Source organism: Chiroxiphia lanceolata, chromosome 8 (assembly GCF_009829145.1).
Source record: "Chiroxiphia lanceolata isolate bChiLan1 chromosome 8, bChiLan1.pri, whole genome shotgun sequence".
Lineage (NCBI taxonomy): Eukaryota > Metazoa > Chordata > Aves > Passeriformes > Pipridae > Chiroxiphia > Chiroxiphia lanceolata.
Window position 1 is genome coordinate 37,439,165 of NC_045644.1, and position 18,956 is coordinate 37,458,120.

At 49.4% G+C, this 18,956-nt stretch overlaps 1 protein-coding gene across 5 annotated transcripts in view; it reads left to right on the forward strand.

Annotated features, from left to right (window-relative positions):
• ASCC1 (activating signal cointegrator 1 complex subunit 1) overlaps positions 1–18,956 on the forward strand; it is a 34,171-nt gene that overhangs the window by 6,979 nt on the left and 8,236 nt on the right. For 4 of the 5 annotated variants that reach the window (XM_032695641.1, XM_032695642.1, XM_032695643.1 and 1 more), the window contains exons 6-9: positions 3,849–3,985; positions 6,077–6,196; positions 10,061–10,182; positions 11,856–11,935. In XM_032695641.1, coding sequence (XP_032551532.1) covers positions 3,849–3,985; positions 6,077–6,196; positions 10,061–10,182; positions 11,856–11,935 — 459 coding nt within the window. The remainder of the gene's footprint in view (positions 1–3,848; positions 3,986–6,076; positions 6,197–10,060; positions 10,183–11,855; positions 11,936–18,956) is intronic. The other variant, XM_032695644.1, reaches the window with a different exon arrangement.

An 18,956-nucleotide genomic window follows, 5' to 3' on the forward strand; every position in this document is an offset into this window, starting at 1 on the left:
CTTTGTGCTTTCCTCGGTGTTGTCGCATTCAGAAGGAGCTGCCTGGGAACATCTGCAAACCTTCACGTGCTCCTTGTCCCAGAAAGCTGCAGCAAGCCAGCCTTGGTCAGAGAAGTGCTGAGACCAGGCTGGTCATGTTCATTTTATCTCCTCTTGCCTGACCTTCTGTCTTTCCTACAGTTTTTGTTCTGTGCCTGGACCGTTCTGAGTCCCATAAGGGCCTGAAATCAGCTCTAGAGTTCCTGGTTTTGGTTTGAAATGTAGGATTCAGTCAGTAACAGGTACTTGGGGGGTTGCATACGTGTAGCCTAGGAATATATAGTGCTTGATTTCTCTGCCCTTCCCTCTCCTAGTATTAGCAAAAGGGTTTCTGGCTGTATTTATTGCTGCCTGTTAGTTGGAGGAGTGTGTTGCAGCCCCTTCCATCTCTCAATCACTCCTCCAGCCGGTAATGCCACTCTAATACCACTTCATCTCACAGCAGGGTCTGCTGGAGAGCACGTCACTAACACAAAACAGTAATTCAAAACTGTGCCTCACAGAGCAATAAGAGAGCTTATAGGTTTGTCCAAAGCAACGGGATTGCTCGGGATACTTGGAGAAATCTGAATGGGTTTCAGTGACAGGAGCGGGGCGTTTCTCTTCCTGGTGCAAAACACTGCAGAATTGGGTAAACTCCAGCCTTTGAATGAAAGGTAATAACAGTAAGGAAGGGTAAGGACCAGGAGAGTGTGTGTGTGGGGGGGTGTGTGTGTGAGGATTTCTTCTGGCCATTGAGCATTTGTGAGGGACTCTGTTTCTCTCTGAAGCAGTTACCATGACAACCATTCATTTATATTTGATGGCATTATGTTGGTGTGTATGTGCTTTCTAAGTTTTTTTGTGTGTGTCTTTAAAACCTTTTAGAAGATAAACCTTGTGTTGAAATACAGCACACTTCAGGTGTTGTTCGTGCTGTACAGTCAGGCTGCCAGTCCTGAGCAGAGCTGAGGGGAGGCTCTCTGGAGGTTAATTTAATATACACACGGGGAGGTGGCTCACCTGGACAGGCTCCTGACTGATGTGGTGCAGTGGGAGGTCCAGATGAGTGTGTGACCTTGGAAGTCTCCTCACACAGTCGTGTAGGTGTCAGGGTGAGGAAAACTGAAATGTCTGTCTGAGCATGCAGGTGGAAAAGGGAAGAGACTTTGCAGTGATATTGCTGTGAAAAATCACAGTTGGGTCTTTGAGAGCTGTGCAAATGCAGTTTTTGCAGGCTGAACAGGCTGCAGATGTAGCAGGGAAAAGCAACATGATTGCTGTAATATATGGCAACCTGTAAATATCAAACATTGCTAATGAGATATTGTATCTCAGAGTGGAAGGGACAGAGAATGGGAGGGGTTTTGGAGCCTGCAGATCTTCAGTCAATCTTGAGGAAATGCTGTTTTCCTGGCTCACTCCTTTGTTTGTGGATCAGGGTGGCAGAGGACATATAGCTGGCATGCAGTATCCTGTTATTAGGGGGGGAAAAAAACCCCAAAACATAAATCTGTCTGCAAACTTGAAGCTTTCAAGTCAGTAGAGTGGATGGAGCCAGGGAGGAACAGCTAAGGAGTCGATCCTTTGCCTCATCATGTAGAAGGCCCAAAGTGTCCTGTGGCCTCTGGTTTCCCTACTGAAGGGTCAGAAATTTGAAAGAACAACTTTTTCAAGGAGAGGTGAAGACTCCAGATAAAACCCTTTCTCCTTCTTCTAAAGGGGGAGAGCAAAGGGCCAAGTCTTAATTAGCAGGAGGGAGGGAAAATGACAATTTTTTTCAGTCTAAGTGTAAATGAGTTGGGATTTTTTTTTGACCGTGACAGGGCAGTGTCAGGGAGAGAAGTGAGCTAAAATGGACAGTCATCACGTAGGGATGGTGCATAAAGGGATTATTCCTTCTGCCTCAGAGAACCCAAGTTTGAACAGTAAATTTTTAGAGACAGTTTTAGGGCTTCCTGTGAGGCAACATAGTGGTTGCTGATGGCATATCATAATCTGGGACTAGAATAAGTGGGTTCCAGCCTTTTTGCATCCCAGCAAGCAGTATCCAGCCAGGAAGGGCTGCTGAGACACCCGCGGGAACGTTGGCTGCTCCAGGGAGAGCTCCCTCTGACGCAGCATCTCGTTTACGTGTGGGAGAAGTGGGATCTGCTGGCCTGTGAAAGAGTAGGGAGTGTAAGCAGGGTTTTGAGGAGCTGTCTGAAATACTAGGGAGTAAAGTAGGAAGATTATCTAGGTCTTGTCCTGCTCTCTGTGCACTGCCCTTCCCCGCTGAGCCCCCTGGCAGCGGTAGCGTGGCTCAGGGAGGTGACGTGCCATCGCTTCATCAGCTCCCAGCCCACACTCGGGGGTTGGAAAGCTCAGGGGAAAAGGCTGCTTTTGGGGCAGGTTGGTGTTTACAGCACAAATCGTGCTGTGGCAGAAAATGAGGCTTTGGCTTTCTGACCTGCAAACTGCTTTGCCACTGCACCTCATCTGTGTGCGCTGTGGGAGTGACACCGGCTGGTTGTCCGTGGTGAGGATAAATCAAACCTTCTCCCAGTTTCTGCTGCTTTGTGATGGGCCAAATATTCTCTGGCTACGGATCTCATTGGGGGAAAAAGGCTGACAGAGAGAAAGCATGTTCTGTCATGCATGTTAACAGCAGGATGAATTAAAGGAAGCTGCAAGGTTTTTACTGCAGGGAGAGGAAGGTGGGGAGAAGTGAGGTGGGGCCATCCCTGTTTTTTGCCAACCTGTGGCTGCTGGAGCAAGCCTCTGGCCACTGTGGTGCAGCCTGGCTTGTCCCTAGTCCAGCCCATAAGCTCTGCTGTAAAGAAGGGTTTGGATGTGGTCATTAGGCATGAAAAATGCTGAGTGAGATGTGGGGCATTGAACTCTTGATGGGCTGAGATACTGCAGTGTTTAAACATCTGAAAGGTTTTATTTCAAAGTCGGGAGCACAGCTAGAAGCTTCAAAGCTGTCATTCTCAGTCAGTGGACTCTTTTCAGATGGAGCAAAGCTTCTATGGTCTGGTAGGTTGGCTTCTTCTGGAGTTAAAATTGGAGGTTATTTATTTAATGCGCTGATGGGAAATGGCCACAAAGTGGAAATAATTTTTTTAATATGGGTGTGTTAACCATCCTCGAGGTATTTTTAAAAGTATCCTAGAACAAAGAGCGTGTTTCTCAAAGCTGAATGTAACCACTGCTCCACCTGGGAACAGTTCTTCCCCAGCAACAACACGCAGCTCTTCTTATAAAGGGAATTTAAACTTAATTCATCTTGGCAAACTATAGGGCACATGGGAAGAAGAAAAATGTAATTATCAGAGCTGGTATTAGCTGTGCTTGTGTTGTGAGGTGTAACCTGTGTTTAGACAGGATTTAGAGACCATTTAGAGCTTGTCACTACAGCTGGTTCCAGCGTTATTGCACAAGAAATGGACTTGAGTATTAAATGTGTGCTGGCTTGTGTTGAGTTCATTGCTGGTGGCTGCTGCTGCTTCAACATCTGTGGAAGTCTCATCCCGGAACCCTGTGAGTGCTACTGGTCCTGGGTCCCAAATTGCAGCCTGTTGGAATGTGCTTCCAGGCTGCTGTTCAGCAGGAAAGGCAGGCAGGGAGCTGTGGGACTGTGCCTCTCCTGCCAGGCTGAGCTCACTTCCTCACAAAGCCTGGGAAATTTTGTTTCTCAACTTCGAATCATTGCTGACCCAACTAGAGATAAAAGTACCGATGTCAGGGGCTCGGTACCTGTTCTCTGTGGTATTTATCCCTCCGATGGAGGGGGGTGGGTGTGTGAATGAGGTAAGACACCTATATGTGATGGACTGACTGATTTGTAGGATCACGGGGTCAGCAGCAGCCTGTTCCAGAACCCTGCAAAGCTTCACCTGACTCTTGGGACGCTGGTGCTCCTGAACGAACAAGAGATCCAGAAAGCATGTGACCTCCTACAGCAATGCAAAGAGGACTTTGTGGAGTAAGTGATGGACAAGGGATGTCATCACCAAGGGTCGGGTGGGGGGAAAGCAGCACGCTGTCTCTGACAAGGGACGGCGATGAGAAAAGCAGCTCAGTAGTCTCTCTCAACGCTAGAAATTTAGGGAAAGGCTGAAACCTTTCAAGTGGGAGCAGCAGAAATCACCAAGCAGCCACAAAGAGCCTAAGAGCATCTTGCAGCTCAGCTCAGACCCTCAGCACTCCCTGAAAACCTGCTCTGCTCGTTTCTGTTTCCCACGTGTGCCCCCAGGTATTTTTTTTGTGCGAGCGGTTTTTGCCGCTGCCCCCGTCCCTGCTGCAGGGGGAGGGCCGAGCTCCCTCACCTGTGCACGTGTCCTGCAGCGGGCTCTGGCACGGAGCAGATGCTGAGGTGTCCTTGACACGCATTCCTTGCCGTGGGAGCCGTGTGCAGGGAAGCCAGCACGAACCATGTGAGCAATCAGCCTGACAGCTCCGCGCCGGGACCGCGGCTGCCTGGCTGCCTGTTAACGCCGAGCTGCAGATGTTGGGGCTTTAGCTGCAAATGTGGTCACACGACACCGTAATTAGCTTATCTCTGTTCGGCTTAGAAATTGGAGATGGCCTGAGGGAGGGGTTTATTTATTTATTTCTGCCAAGCGTTTGCACACAGAGCACGGATCCTTCGGATTCATTTATTTGTTGCCTCCATGCAAGAATTGGCCACTCTGTGCCAGGTGATATCTATGGGAATTAATGCCAAAATTCATACCTCTGCCTTTAAAATGACAGCTCCAGTTGTTCAGCTGTTGAACAGAAATGCAAATGCGTTTCCAGGGGGAGGCTCTGCCTGCAACGTTTTGAAAGTGCCAGCTTCCTCATAAGTGTTTTGAGCTGAGGTGGAGAAAATCTTTGCTCCCCATTTTCTTTAGTGGAGGGGGAATCAACACTTGAATGTAACCTTTAGGTTATTTCCCCTGCCACACCCAAATAAATGTACTTGCAAACTTAGCCACATAAACCTTCATTAGCCTTCATTTCCTTTTCTAAGTGGAGGCAATGCCCTGTGAAGGTAGATGTGACCTTTTTGACCCTTTTTTTTTTTTTTAGAATACATAACCTTTAGTGCTGTGGGTGTGATGTGCATAATAGTACATTTGTGCTGTTTTCCTCCCAGTAGCCTTACTGGGAAGGGAAATCGTTATTCCACTTGGGAATCTTAGCTGAGAACCTCAAAGGCGGTCGCACGGGCAGGGTCAGAGCAAAGTCACGCTCACCTGGTTAACTCGTGTTTGTTACATCTGCCTGCCCAGAGCTCCCTGTGCTTTCCAGCAGGCCTCGGTGTTAAACAAGGCATCACTTACTCCCAGGGAGCACTGCTCTGGTGGGAAAGGCGAGGAGGCGGCGTGTTGGGAAGCAGATCCACTTCCCAGTGTGTTTGCAGGTGTGGGAGTGCATATTACATCCTGCACGCGTTTGCAGTGTCGCCTTCCTGCAAGGGGAGCTGGAGCTGACTTTAAACCAGCTCAGCTTACTGGTGGATGTTGCAGTGTGCTTAGAACTGTGCTCTGTATCAAGCAGCTTTCCCGGCGAAAATCAGCAAGCTGGAGACTCTGTTACAGTTGCTCTTTTCACAGGGAAGGCAGGAGCCTCTCTGGAATGAGAACTTGTGCTGTTTACTGCTGGTGGGTTTTCTGACATGACCATGGAGATTGAGCTGGCCTGTGAACACTGGCAGGTTGACTTAATATGTGTCAAAAACACTGAACAGATGAATTTAAATTATTTTACTTTTTGAGATGATAAGACAATAGGAACAATAGCCTTTTGAGCTTTAGGACGTAGGGAACCTTTTTGTGTTTGATTTTTTTTTTTTCCAGTGAAGACAACCTGAAAGATTTGGGAAAGTGAAGAACTCCTCAGTGGTCTGTGTAATATTTAGGTCCTTCTTAACCTCAAATTTGTGTCTAACTGTGGCCAAAAAAAAAGTATTTTATATCATTCCCTTAGCAAACCCAAATATTTGGCGTGTGCATGAGGAGCACTATGGGTTGCATTTCAAAAGCAGGTGTGGCATTTTGCTTTTTAACGTGAGGGGTTTCTTGGGTTTTAGCCAAGTCACCGGAGGCAAGCCCCTGACCGTGGAGGTGGCGGGAGTGGAGTACATGAACGACGACCCTGCCATGACCGACGTCCTTTACGCCAAGGTCCGCATGAAGGATGGCTCAGACAGGTGAGTTCCCCATGCCCCTTTCCCTCATTCCCCCTCGGTGTGCCAGGGAAACCCTCTGGGGCTGCTGGGTCCTGCTGGCAGCCCTCGGGCCAGCAGTCAGGAAGATGAAGTCATCCTGGCTTCCTAAACCGGTTAAGGCAGTGATGTGTTTGCTCTTTGAATCAGTCACTGGTGGTGCAGCTGAAAGGTGTCATTTGTTCCTGCAGTGGCCTGTCAGGTTGAATAATGGAGTCACAGCTCACACGGGGATAAGATGGCCAAGGAGATACTCCTGAGATGACTTAGAAGGCAGGACGACTTGGCCTCTGCTGTCTAGTTCCCACCCTGCAATCCAGATTTATCTGGACAGCCTGGCCTATTCTGCAGCACTTAATTATTCTTAAAACCCAGTTACCTCAGAAGGTTCTCAGAAGAGCATGGCTTGATTACAGAGTTGGTTGCTGTGTCTGTAGCAGCCTGGAAAGGGTGCTGGGTGTGAAATGCCTGAGCTGCTGCTGTGAAATCTTGAAGCCTGGTTGGTGTCAGTGCGAGTGTTTGTGCTGTTCACCACTGGGGCTCACGGCTTTGACTCTACAAGCACTGCCCAGGATGTGGCAGTGTCTGGACAACCTTCCTCCACCTCGTTTTTGGCAGGTACATCACACGTGGCAGCACCACCTTTTCTTTTGGTGCTTTCTGGAAGACTGAGGAAACACGGATGGGACTTGGAACAACCTGGTCTAGGGGAAGGTGTCCCTGATCCTGAATGGCCCTCCCAACCCAAACCATTCTAGGATTCTGTGATTAACAACGAGGGAAGGGGAGTAGCCAAAAGAGCTTTAGCCTCCTCTCTCTGAGCCTCAGCCTTCTCTTTTCCTGACAGTGCTGCCCTTTTGCTGTCTGTTCCCATTGCCAGAGGACAGCAGGAGCTAGCAGGGGAGCGTGGAGCAGTGCAGCTGGAGGAGGGAGGCAGTGAGCAGGGACTGGCTCAGGGAAGAAGGGACATGTTCTGGCATCTCCTTTCCTCAAGGGCTGAGGAGACAGAAGGGCCACCTGCTTAAAACCACACTGTGGAGGCTGTATTGAAATAAGAGATGGGAAGTGGGATAAGGAAATGGGTGGGAATATGAAAAATGTAAGAATTGCTGGGAGGCAGTAGGAATTGAAATCGTTTCCTTTTCTTGGCTCTTCCACTTTGAAGTCTGTCCTACCCTGAAAGAGGTGAGATAAAACAGGCGAGGCGGGTGGAGAACCAGGGCAAGCTAGAGATCAGCCAGGAGAGAGAACACAGAGAGACAGAAGGCAGAAGCACTTGGAAAGATGAGAAGAAGGCAGACACTGGGTGACCTAAATGCCCTTCAGTGGGTTTGTTGTGGAGAGCATCTGAAATACCAGCTCTGAGAGCTGAGGTATGGGCCTGTTCTCCTGAGTCACTGAGCTCTGGGGTTCTCTGAGCCTGCTTGCCTCTGGAAACAAGTCTGCGGCCTGAGGAGCAGGGAGAGTATCCTGTGGAGCATAAGTAGGGCCTGAACTGCCAGTGATGTCTGCCTGCCTCTGGGGACAGCTTGGATTGTTGGTGCTAGCACTGTGGTCTGTTCAGGTGCCAGCTGGATCCCTTCTGCTGAGAACCCACTTAGCCATAATGCTAGAAAAAGTGCTGATGTGCATCAGGGGTGGCAGAGCTGCTTTGGGCAGGGGAGAGAAGTGAGGGCTTCAAATCCACCTTACCTTCAAACTGAAAACACCCCCCCACCACCACCACTCTGGGAAAGGGCCAGTGTCTCATCTGTTCTTCACAGAGAGCTGTTAGCTGAGGTTTTGACCAAACTCAGACCTTGTGCTTTTTGTGGCACTTGGAGGCTGCCAGGCTTCTCTTCCACAGTATTTGTTTTGCTTTTTGCATAGCAGTGGGCTCAGAGAGGGCCAAGTAGCAGAAGTTTTAATCCTTGGCCCAGGCTGGTTCTGCCCTCATGGGCAAATTAATTCATCTGGCACTTCCCCCCTAAAATAGTTCCTTAATTGTTAGCAAGCATCCAGAAAACCATTTAGCTTTGCAGAGGTGAAAGCAGGTATTTTTATGTTGATTGAGAGCAGCTTTTGCTTCCATTGAGATTCCAGCAGGCACTGTGTTGGACCAACAGTAAAGAGGGAACAAATGGTGATCTCTCCAGAAAACTCTGCTTTGTTTTCTGGCCTGCAAGACAAACCATTGCTGAGCAGCTCCTTGTACTTTCTTGCCTGCTGAAACCTGCTGTGCCTTGCTCAGGGAAATGGGTAGAAAGCAGTTTCTGAGCTGCAAAGCCAATACTAGAGGAGAGCAGCGACCACGTGGCTTTCTGTGCTGGATCAGACTGCTGCAGCCTGTGTTGGAGAGAGGTGTGTGCCTTCCTGTCTCATGCAAGATGTCCTGCTAGCTCTGTGTAGTTGCTGGCATGGCTGAGGGGTGGAGTTCCTTCCTGATCTTTGGATCATCTTGATCAGCTTAAACTGTAAAGCAGGAGATTTGATTTATCCTGACTTAGCTTGCGTAACTGCAGACAGAATTAGGGGTTGGCAAGCCCTTCTGCACATATAATGGCTCAGACTGAAAGAGGGATCATGCTCTGATGCCTCCCACATGGCAAATAATTTCCATTATAATTCATTCTAATTTGTTTTATTTCCTTGATTAACTTTATAACGTAATAAAGCACCATTTTCACTTGAGCTATTCTCTGTTAATTTGTTTTAGTATTGTCTGTAATGATATTCATTTAATCTTTGTCATTGCTAATTTTAAAAATCACTGAAGTAAAGCCAGGAAATGTAGAAAGCCATGACAATTGGTAGTTTGAGAGTCTTGGAATAGTCGCATGGGGGCTCGCAGCCCGTGAGGGGCAGTCCAAAGCCAGTGGTGGGGTAGGAGCTGGCATCTGGAGCGTGGCAGCCCCGGGCTCTGGGGACCAGCCTCGGAGCAGCCATGCTCTGCTGCAGCTGAGGCACCAAAGTGGTGGGACCTCACGGAGCAGAAAGCTGTCTAATCCCTGGAACGTGCTGAGAGAAGCCCAGATCCTTCTGCATGGGCTTAGTGCCCTCTGGCCTTGTTTTTGGGGATGGGAAGCTCTTGCTCTGTCACATCCTCGCTGCTTTTGGTAAGGCTCAGGCACTGTGGAAATCTTTTTGGGGATGGCAGCAGCCTGGAAGTTCCTTCAGCTCTTTAGGCATAGGATATGTGAGCGTGTTGCTCTGCTCCTGCTGCCTATCCCAGGACAGGTCTGCCCACAGATCCCGGCAGCCACGGCCACTTTCATCCCTGAGCAAGGCAGACACAAAGGTGGGAATAAGTCTTTTGGTTCTGCTTGCTCAGTAGCTCCAAAGCTGGAGTGTTCACCAGGACGTGCTGTCTGGGTTTGTGCCCTCTGTCACCACGTTCTGGGCTCTCCCAGAAGTTAAGTCCAGTGACTGGTTTGCTTATTTGGGACACAGAAGGTCCAGGCTCCAGCAGTCCCTGAGCAGATCCTCTGGGACACAAGGTGCCTAAGCCTGTGTTTGCAGGGAGAGTCACATTGTGTTTCCTGGCAGGAGAGAGATGCATCCTTCAGCTCCCAGTAACATCTGTCACTGTGAACGAGCTCTCTGCTGTGCTAAATCTGCCCTTCTTCCTGGAATATTTGCAGCAGAAGCGATCACGGAGGAAGCTTTGCGAAACAGCCAGAACTTTTTGCATTAGAACCGAATCTTGATGTCTCTGCTCGCTTTCCATCAGGGACCAGCTCCCTTTCCTGAGTGCGTGCAGAGACTTCATTTCTCACTTGCTGCCCTCCCAGCTGAAAAGCCAAAAGCTGATGATGCAGGGGTTTCTCCTTAGTTTACATGGCTCTGTTCTTTCTCTTTTTGTCTTCCCAGATTGCAGGTGATCGCTGATCAGCTGGTGGAGCGGTTTGTGGCCTCTGGCCTGATGCTCAAAGAGTGGGACAGGGTGAAGCTGCATGCTACAGTCATGAACACTCTCTTCAGGAAAGATCCAAGTATGTACAGACCCTTCATCCTTACTGATAAATGCATTTAAAGGAGTCCTGCTGCTCAGCAAATGCTTTTGTTGTTTGCTTTTTCAATGGTGTGATTTTTCTTAATCTCAAGAATACCTGCAGGGCTGTGGGGGGATGTCAGGAGATAAAACCAAGGAGAAAATTAAAAAAGCCATCAGCAGAGTCACAGATTCAAAAACCCTGTCGCCCAGGAGCACTCACAGGATCTGGGCCAGGGAGGAACATTCAAGTACCATCTGAAGTCTTGGGCTCTCTGTGCCCCAGCGTTAAATTGAAATTGGGTAACAACTCCATGTGCTGTGCTGACCTTTAAACAAGATGGAAACATAATCCTCTTTGGTCAAGTTAAAGATTGCCCATGGGTTTAGGGGTGTGATTCCAGTGTGTTTCTCCTTAAATGAGATGCAGACGGCTGTGAGGCTGAATGTGAGCTATTCTTGAGTGTATGGCGTCTGCCGGCTCTGCCAAGAGATTGTCTGCTCTGGCAGTCTGTTCTTATCACGTTACTTTATAGAGCAGCCTCAAAAGCATCCTGTTTGGGGAGGGGCAGTGTGTTACAGCCTGGTTCTCCATGTGCAAACGTGTGTGTGCTCTGCCACGGTGACCCCCGTGCAGCGCAGTGGGTTGTGATGGGGATTCTCTAGTTGCTGCCTCTCTGAGTCTCTGCATGAAGAGTCGTAAGAGCAGGTGATTTGTGTCATGGTTTTCTGGGCAGGTTTTGGGTCTGCCTGGTCCTGAAGTCAGATAAGCACAATTTTCTGTCTCAAATCGGTCTCAAATCAAGACCCAAAAACGTGAGCTCAAAGTGCTGGTGTGGCTCTCTGTGATGGGAGGCACATGGGCAGCTATGCCTGGCATTCTGACTCTCTGTTCTGCACAACCCCATGAGGCATGTGAGGCATTCAGACACTATGGAGAGAGCATTCTGCAGGCAGCCATGGAAATTGCTTTATATTCCATACAGGATTTGAATAGCAGGCTGGATGGGAGGGGGACTTCATAGTTAATGCTGGAGATGAAAAAGGAATATTGAATATATTCACCGAGTGAGGCAGAGGTCCTGGTGGAAAGAACAGATCATGTACTGAGGGATTATATAAAAATCCAGACATGCTCTGGGGAAATGGATCTCAGACACAGGCATTTGGCAGTCGCTGTAGGCCCAGGTTGCTGTCCTGAATGTCTGTGTGGCTGTGTGCCCACCCCAGCAGAAGCACCCACAGCACATGGATGTGCTCCCTGGAGCAGGCAGCAGAGGTTTGTGTCGGTGCTGTCCGGACCCGGATCACCCCTGGCATTGTGCTGGCACACTCAGCCTGGAATTGGTGCTGTTCCAGGTGATGCTTTTACCCTGGCATGGCTGGATGTGGCATTAAAATCAGCCAGAGAGAAGCAGGTGTGTTGCACTGAGCCATCATCCCGTAGCCCTGATTTAGGGTCTTTCCTCCAGGTGACGTGGGTGATCCCGATAGAGGCTGCCTATTTCCTTTCCTGCCTTGTTCCCTTCAAAAGGGAAAGTGGGTTTTTTGCACTAAGAACAAGGTCTATTAGCTGGCAGCTGACTTTGGGGAGGGAGAGAGTGGGGGGTGAAGTACAGCACCCAGAGTTCTCCCATCTGAAGCTCATTCTGGTGGTGGCTTTTCTGTCTACAGCTGAAGAGCGAAACAACACAATGACTGGTAAATCATCTTTCAAGGAGCGGGAGTCATTTAATGGCCGAAATATCCTCAAGGTCAGTATGAAACAATTAGGGAAATGGGCCCAGCTGTGGACACTGTATAGCCAAAAGAGGTTGAAACACCTCTTCAAGACTGCTTTTGTCTTAGGCTTATGGGGATCTCCTGTGAGGGGGGGGGAAATCTGTTTAGAAAATAAACAATCCAGATCTCTCGTAATTGGGAGCATTACAGTATTTAACAGAAGCATTCCTGAAGCTGCTGAGGCTCAGAGCAGGAATATGTAGCACGAATGCTAAGTGGGTGTTCATGTTGTCATTTACTTCATTCCTGTTTTACCCTGGAGACTCAGGCTCTTGTTGATTCCCAACCCACCAGAAAGAAGCACTTTGTTGCTCTTGTTCTACTCATATATATTTATGAAACTAAACCCGACTCTCATTTCACTTACTCTTTTCTTCTTGTTTTTAATCTCTGCTATTGATTTGCATGGGTTTGCTCCAGAAAAATAGCAGGTAGCAGTAGGGAGTCCCACCAGCCAGGATCTGAGGGCTTTGGTAGTGATCAGAGCATGGAAAACACGATCCTGCATTGTGGAGGTGGGTAAGGCTTGAAGGGGAGCATCCCACAGCCTCCCAGGCTTTGCCAGCCAGGATTGGGATGCAGGCAGCCTCTGCTGCTCATCCAGATGGCTGTGGCAGAGTGGGGCTGTGGTTGCTTGACCCCTACAAGCGTCCGGAGAGAAAAGAGATACACAGAGGAGCAGAAATGGCAAACAGCACTGGGTTGTAAGCAAATTTGCAATCCTCATTGTGTGAGAGGATTTTGTGGCAGGCAGCTCTGATAAGAGGGAGCCAGGACAATGCATGGATACATATGGGAACGTTTAGGAGATATTCTGGCAACAAAGAAACATGAGAGGGGATTCAGCCTGGGTGGGAGCTGGACAGCCCAGAAAGACTTCAGAGTCCTCCCAGAGGAGGGAAAGGGTGTTCTTTATTTATATTTACAGTTTTAATAATGTATTAGGCAGTGGATGCAGGGGGGTGTGAAGGCAGGGAGTGGAAGTGATTGATCTCCTCTGTGCAGAGGACAAACAAAGGGACAAAATTAGGTTAAGCTCTCATTGTCCTCAAACGGTCTGTGCGAGCGCGGTGTCATGACTCAGCGTCGCCACACGTTGAGTGTGCGGTGTGAGACTGCAGTATTGCGAGCTGGAGCAGAAAAGCCACAGACACGGTCCCCTTCCTAACGTGATCTGCAAGTTTTGGTTTAGCTCCCGGTGTGGGAGAGCCGGCCCCGGGAAGTGGAGGTGTGTCAGGAGCCCTGAGTGCCTGCAGGGACTCGGCTCGCACGGCGTACGCCTTCACTGCTTTCTCTTGCTTCTGTTAAACTTGTCCTCAGGCTTTACAGAAACATCAGATCAAACTGGGGGTCTCCCTCAGTGCTCCTCATTCCACAGCATTTGCGATCGGGAAGGCATTAGCGATGCTCCCTCTGCCGGTCACGCCTTTTGTGGGGTCTGAGGATCGGGGCGGGGAGGGGATGGTCTTGTGGTGCTCAGAAATGCAACTACCCTCCCTCCGAGGCCGCTCCTTATTCTTGATGCTCTCGGCAACACGAGCCGATGCATTTTTAAAGCTCCTAATTGATTTGGTACTGACGTAGCCGAAGGAGCTGCTGGCTGTTTGGACTGTTGGTAATTACTTCAAAGCCTGTCTTGCCGCAAGAAATGTCATCCTCCTCTCCCACCTCCACCACATTTCCTAACCTGCTCGCTTCCTATTTCCCTTTGGTCTCCCACGTGCCTGCAGCAGAACGCCCGTTGGCATTAATTAATTACATGAGTCATAAATAGCTCCAGGCTTCTTACCGGAGGAGCCCAAGCCTCAGTGAGCCACTGATGCATTCCAGCGTGACCTTGCAAGGATGCGCCGGTTCCCTCCCAGCCCGCTTTTATATCCATTATTTATCTTGTGCTCGGGGAGGCTGCCCTCTCACAAAGTGGCTTCATTAACTTCTGCACTAGGATCTAAACGGGCTGTTAATGAATATGGCTGCAGTTAGGCAGGGTGGTGGGAGGGAGAGCCACGAGTGATTCCAGGTGGTGGGACTGTGCCACAGCCGTGCTGAGTGGCCGTGTTCCCACTTGGAACGCTAACAAAGCGTGGCTACTGGCAGGACGGCATGAAGTGGGGAAACTCAGGTTTCATTCTTCTCATTCCCGTTGTGCAGCCAAAGGCTTTGCCGAGCAGAGGGCAGGACCCGAGCTATGGGAGCACGGATCTCGACGGAGACGCCGTGGCTCTGCTGCTCCGGGCTGAGGAGGCTCCCCGTGGTCAGAGCTGGGGGGGTGTGTGTGTGCAGATGCACTGGCAGCACATGTTTGCTGATACCATGCCTGCGTTACCCCAGGCTCCAGCTGGTATTTTGCTTTCAGCTGAACTAATCGGAATTTTATTTAATAATCCTTTGTTCTACCCGTTCCGCAGAGTTAAACACACACTCCTATTTGTGCTAATAAATGGCTGTGCAGGCCGGTACCTTCCCACACTGCTCAGAAAATAGATTCTGTAGGATGAGTTGCTTTGGGGAGTTTAAGTTACTTCTGTCTTGAAGAATATCCATGAAAAAGGCTTCCTGGCATAGGTGGAGCTGAGAGCCCAAGGGATTGTGTGACCCAACAGATTTGTGTCTCACAAAGCTTTGGCATTGTGCTTGCCTAGTCTAGTCCCAAAAAGCTGGAGATGCTCCGTGGACCACTTCCCACGAAGCGGTATGCATTCCTTCTAGGCTGGCTAGTGGCTTTGAACATCCCAGTCACGTTCCAGAGTCGTGCTCCGGTCAGGAGCAAAGTGTCTCATCTCAGCGATTCAGGGCTGAGAGACGTGGGCAGCCCCTTCCCCAGGGTGAGGGCAGGGCCAGGCCCAGGAGAGGTGCTGGTTTGGCAGCCCCCCTGCCCTGCCTGCTCCCGTGTCCCCGGCGGTGGCCGCGTGCCCTGCGTGGCAGCTGGCACGGTGCTGGCACGGAGGCGGCCGGGGCAGCTGCCGGCATCTCCGGAGACGGGGCTGCGCTGCCTCCGGGCTTTTATTTGTTTGGCTCGGTGGAAAAAAAACTAGGGCTGCAGTGAATAAATAAAAACAAACAGAAACGCGAAGGGACTGCCCGGCCAAAAATTTCTGTGCTGCATTTGAGGGAAAGGAAGGCTTGCAGGAGGAAGAAAACCACCTGGGCTTTCACTGGTTTAAAATGGAACGATTTCTGGCTCGAGCTGAGGTCTGAGGAGTGAAAGAAGGGCCTTTGCCACATTCAGACAAGAAGGAAGCAAATTTTTGAGTACAGAAAAAGCTGAACCCTGCCGCTTAGCACAGATCTGTGCATTAACAGCTTACAAGATTAAATATTGAGGGAACAGCTACTGAGGTACAGCAGCAGAAAGCTGCACATCTGATGTCTTAGGGCATTAGGGGAGACTTTAAGCTGGGATGGAAGACTGGGAACTGGATCAGCTGAGGCAGTGACACATGCTGCCATGCCCTGCTCCAGCAGTGGGGCTCTGGGAGGGCTTCTAGGTCAGACAAGGCATAATTTGATGAGGCTCCTTTTCTTTTTAGGGCTGCATTAGGGTATTAAATTATAGGACTGTATCTGCTTTCACTTAGAGTGAGGGAAAGTGCATTTACTGGCTGATATACTGGAGAGCTGACGTAGCAAAGGAATTTGGTAGTGTTCTCTGTTACTGTGCCTGTCCTGCTGGGTAAGAGCAGTGGCATGCAGCAGTTCAGTTTTAAGACATTTGATGCAGTGCCATATAGAGAGATACAACGAAAAAGAAAAATCATGGCCCTCAAAATACCCCAAGACCATCAAGCACTAAACAAATAAATGTGTGCCCCTGTTTAGAGCCAACTCCACTTGCAGCTGGGGAGTGTGTCTCATGTTCTGCAACCACTGGGACCCAGGCCTTTTGTGTAACTTTTGTTTGTGGATTTAAGGAGGCTGAGTCTTTTCCTGATGTACTTTTTAGCTGAGGTGAAATCAAAGGGCCAAAGAACCGGCATCAAGACTGGTGTTTGGAAAGGGTAAGAACATCTTGTTATCCTCAGTGGGGTGGTAAAGGTGTAGATCTGAAGTAGGACTGGCAACTGGAACTAACACTTAACGGGAGGTGGCTGTTTGGAAAGTTTAGAGTTAAAAATACCAAACAAAAAATCCACTGGGGTGAGAAGAGACTGAATAAGAGATTGTGGTGCAACATCATTGTCTCAGAAATAAGCCAGTGCTTTTCCTCACCTCGGTTTTAGAGAGGAATCAAAAGCACAAATGAAAGGCTGCGGTGCCGCTTTCAGAGGGGAGAATTCCTGCCTTCAGTTGTGATCCTGCCATTATGGAGAGATACCGGAACGATCGAGGGGGCTCAGCAGTGTGCAATTAGAGCAACAGTGGGATGGCAGGATGTGACAGTTGAGCAGATGAGATTGGAGATCATTTGTATGATCATGGGGAAAAAGAAGGAGATTAAATTGGGGTTGCTGTGAAAACGCTTTCCTATGAATTATATTCTTCAGGGGGGAAGAAGGCATATTCATGTTATTCATGAAACAGGAATTTGATGTGGCATTTGAAAAATCAGACTAGACAATAGAGGAAAAACGTCTTTGTTGGAATGTTTGGGCCTTGGAGGCGGCATTGGAGGTGTTGAGGGGAGGCTGAGCTGCTGTGCTGAGGAGAACGCAGTGCAGGAGGTGCAGAAGGTTTGTGCTACCTCTGTGTGACAGGGTGCTGTTTGATGACCTTACCAAGAAGGGGAGAAGCCTCTTTGTTTTCCTTTCAGAGGTGCTCAGCACCTCTCTGATTAATTTTAGCAGGGACTGTGAGTGCTGGAAGAGGGAGGATTTGTTGAGAGGGCTATAAAGTTTCTGAATTCTCTTGCCCCTGCACCGCTGCAGTCCCACCCAGCCCAGGGGCTGAGCCCTTTCAGCAGTGCTGTGGGTGCCTCTGCCTCCCACCTAGTGGGCATCTTGCCTCCTCATTTCCCTGAGATCCCTGTTCTGCCACCATCCAGCCGAGGCAGCATCACCTCTTTGATCTTAGGAGGACAGTTTTTCTCTGTGGAGCTGGCAGGGGTTGAATTACAGCAGTGTCTTAATAGAAGGCAGGGACCCAACCCATTAAATGTGCAAAAAACCCAACCCACTGATTAGCAAAAGTAGGCAGTTCATCCCAAAGGTGCCATGACCCTTCTGCTGGATAATTTTCCTGGTCTGTCCAAGTTGAATTACTGGCTCTGTAGCCAGACTCCTCCTCCTGGTGGTTCAGTGAGCAGAGCGAGCAGGTCACAGTGATGGGAGCTCCTTGTCGTAGTGTTCCCGGGTGCATCTCAAGCCTCCTGGCATCTCTTCAGCAAAGCCAAAACCCAGCTCTTAAAAACTGTTGCTGCATTTGCTATAATAGGAGCCACGGGAATGAGGCTTCTTTGGAGAAATGCAGTGCTTGATTATTAATTTCCTTAAGTTGTACCATAAATCCCTCATGTTTGAAGCATAGCAGGGTCTGGGAAATTATTGGAGCCTTTAACATGCTGGAAGGGTTTTTTATTCTTGTCTGAAAGATGTGCAAAAATCTGGTAACCTCCAAATGTCCCACTTGTATTTTGTTTCTTAGTTTGCAGAATGCCTTTCACCATAGCAACTAGGGTCTGATTTCCTCAAGCGCATGAATTTTCATGGATTTGTGGCAGGGGGGAACGGACCCAAAATCCTGAGCTAAAGCAAAGGTTTTACAGTGTGGCAGTGGCAGGAGCACTACTGGATTTGGCTTGTGAAGGAGGAGGGGACCCTGGAGGGACAGGATCTCAGCTGAACAAAGGCCTGCACCTGGCCCCAGACAATTCTATCTGCAAAAAAATGCAGCCTGACAGATTAATTTAGACTATTGCTGAATGTCACCCTCCCCACTGCTGCATCACCCTCTGGCAGCTGAGGTGGCTTTGCTCCAGTTTTATGAGGAGCTGAGGTTTCACAGGGCAGCAGTCAGAGAAGGATCGGCCGCTTCCACGTTCACAGAGCCAAAAACCTCGTACCCTTCCCACCCGTGGGGGTCAGAAGGGTGTTATGGGCAGCATGAAATGTGCTCCTCTTCTGTCTGCAGGTGAAAGCCAGCTGGGGAGAGGCAGGAATGTTGTGTGAGCAGGAGGGAGCGGAGCTCCGAATGGTCTGGAGAAATCAGGTGGAAACAAACAGGCTGCTGCAAACAAGGGCAGGTGGAGGAGGGAGCGGTGGCACCAGTGGCAGGGTGGAGAAGTGCCCGATACCAACCCCAGGGTTTGGGTTAGGAGGTGGTCTCTGGAAATAAAAGAAAGAGGCAAATGTCTGCAGAGTAAACCTCTGACTACGCTTGGCTGAAGGGTTCACCCAGTTCTGGGTACCGTGGGTGGGTGCAAAGAGCCCAGGGGGCAACAGTAAGATAATTGGAGGGGTAGAAAATGTCTACAAGCTGGGACTGGAAAGACTTAGAGTTGTTTTGAGTTAATAAAGGGAAGGAGGGCAGCATGTGAAGGTTCAAGTAGTGTATCCACTAGTATCCAGTAGTGGATACTTTGTCCTCCATGCTCTGATGGTAGAGCGATAAATAATGCACTTAAGTTGCAGCAAGAGAGCAGGAAAATCCTTGGAAAGGGAAGGATAATGAAGTACTGCTCTAGAGGAGCTGGGAAATGGGGATCCTGGTTGTTTTGAGGGAGCAGAGATGTTAGTCCAGGTTCTGCCACCAAGGAGCTCCTCCTCCCTAGGGGAAGGAGAGGACAGTGGAGCTGATGGCCTTCGCCGGTCCTTTCTTCAGCTTGTATGATTCCTACGTGGAATGCATGCAGAACACCCAGGAGTACATCTGTGAACGTACCAAGAGCTTCTTGGCATTTATGTGGCATTTACTTTGGCTCAGGAAAATAAAAATATGAAAAAGAAGCCTCCCATCACATGCCTTGGATCTTTCTCCCTGAACTCCGTGTGTGCTGCATCTTCTTACTTTGGTGGTACTTTTCCAGAGAGAGATTGTTATATTGTTATTGCTTCCCAA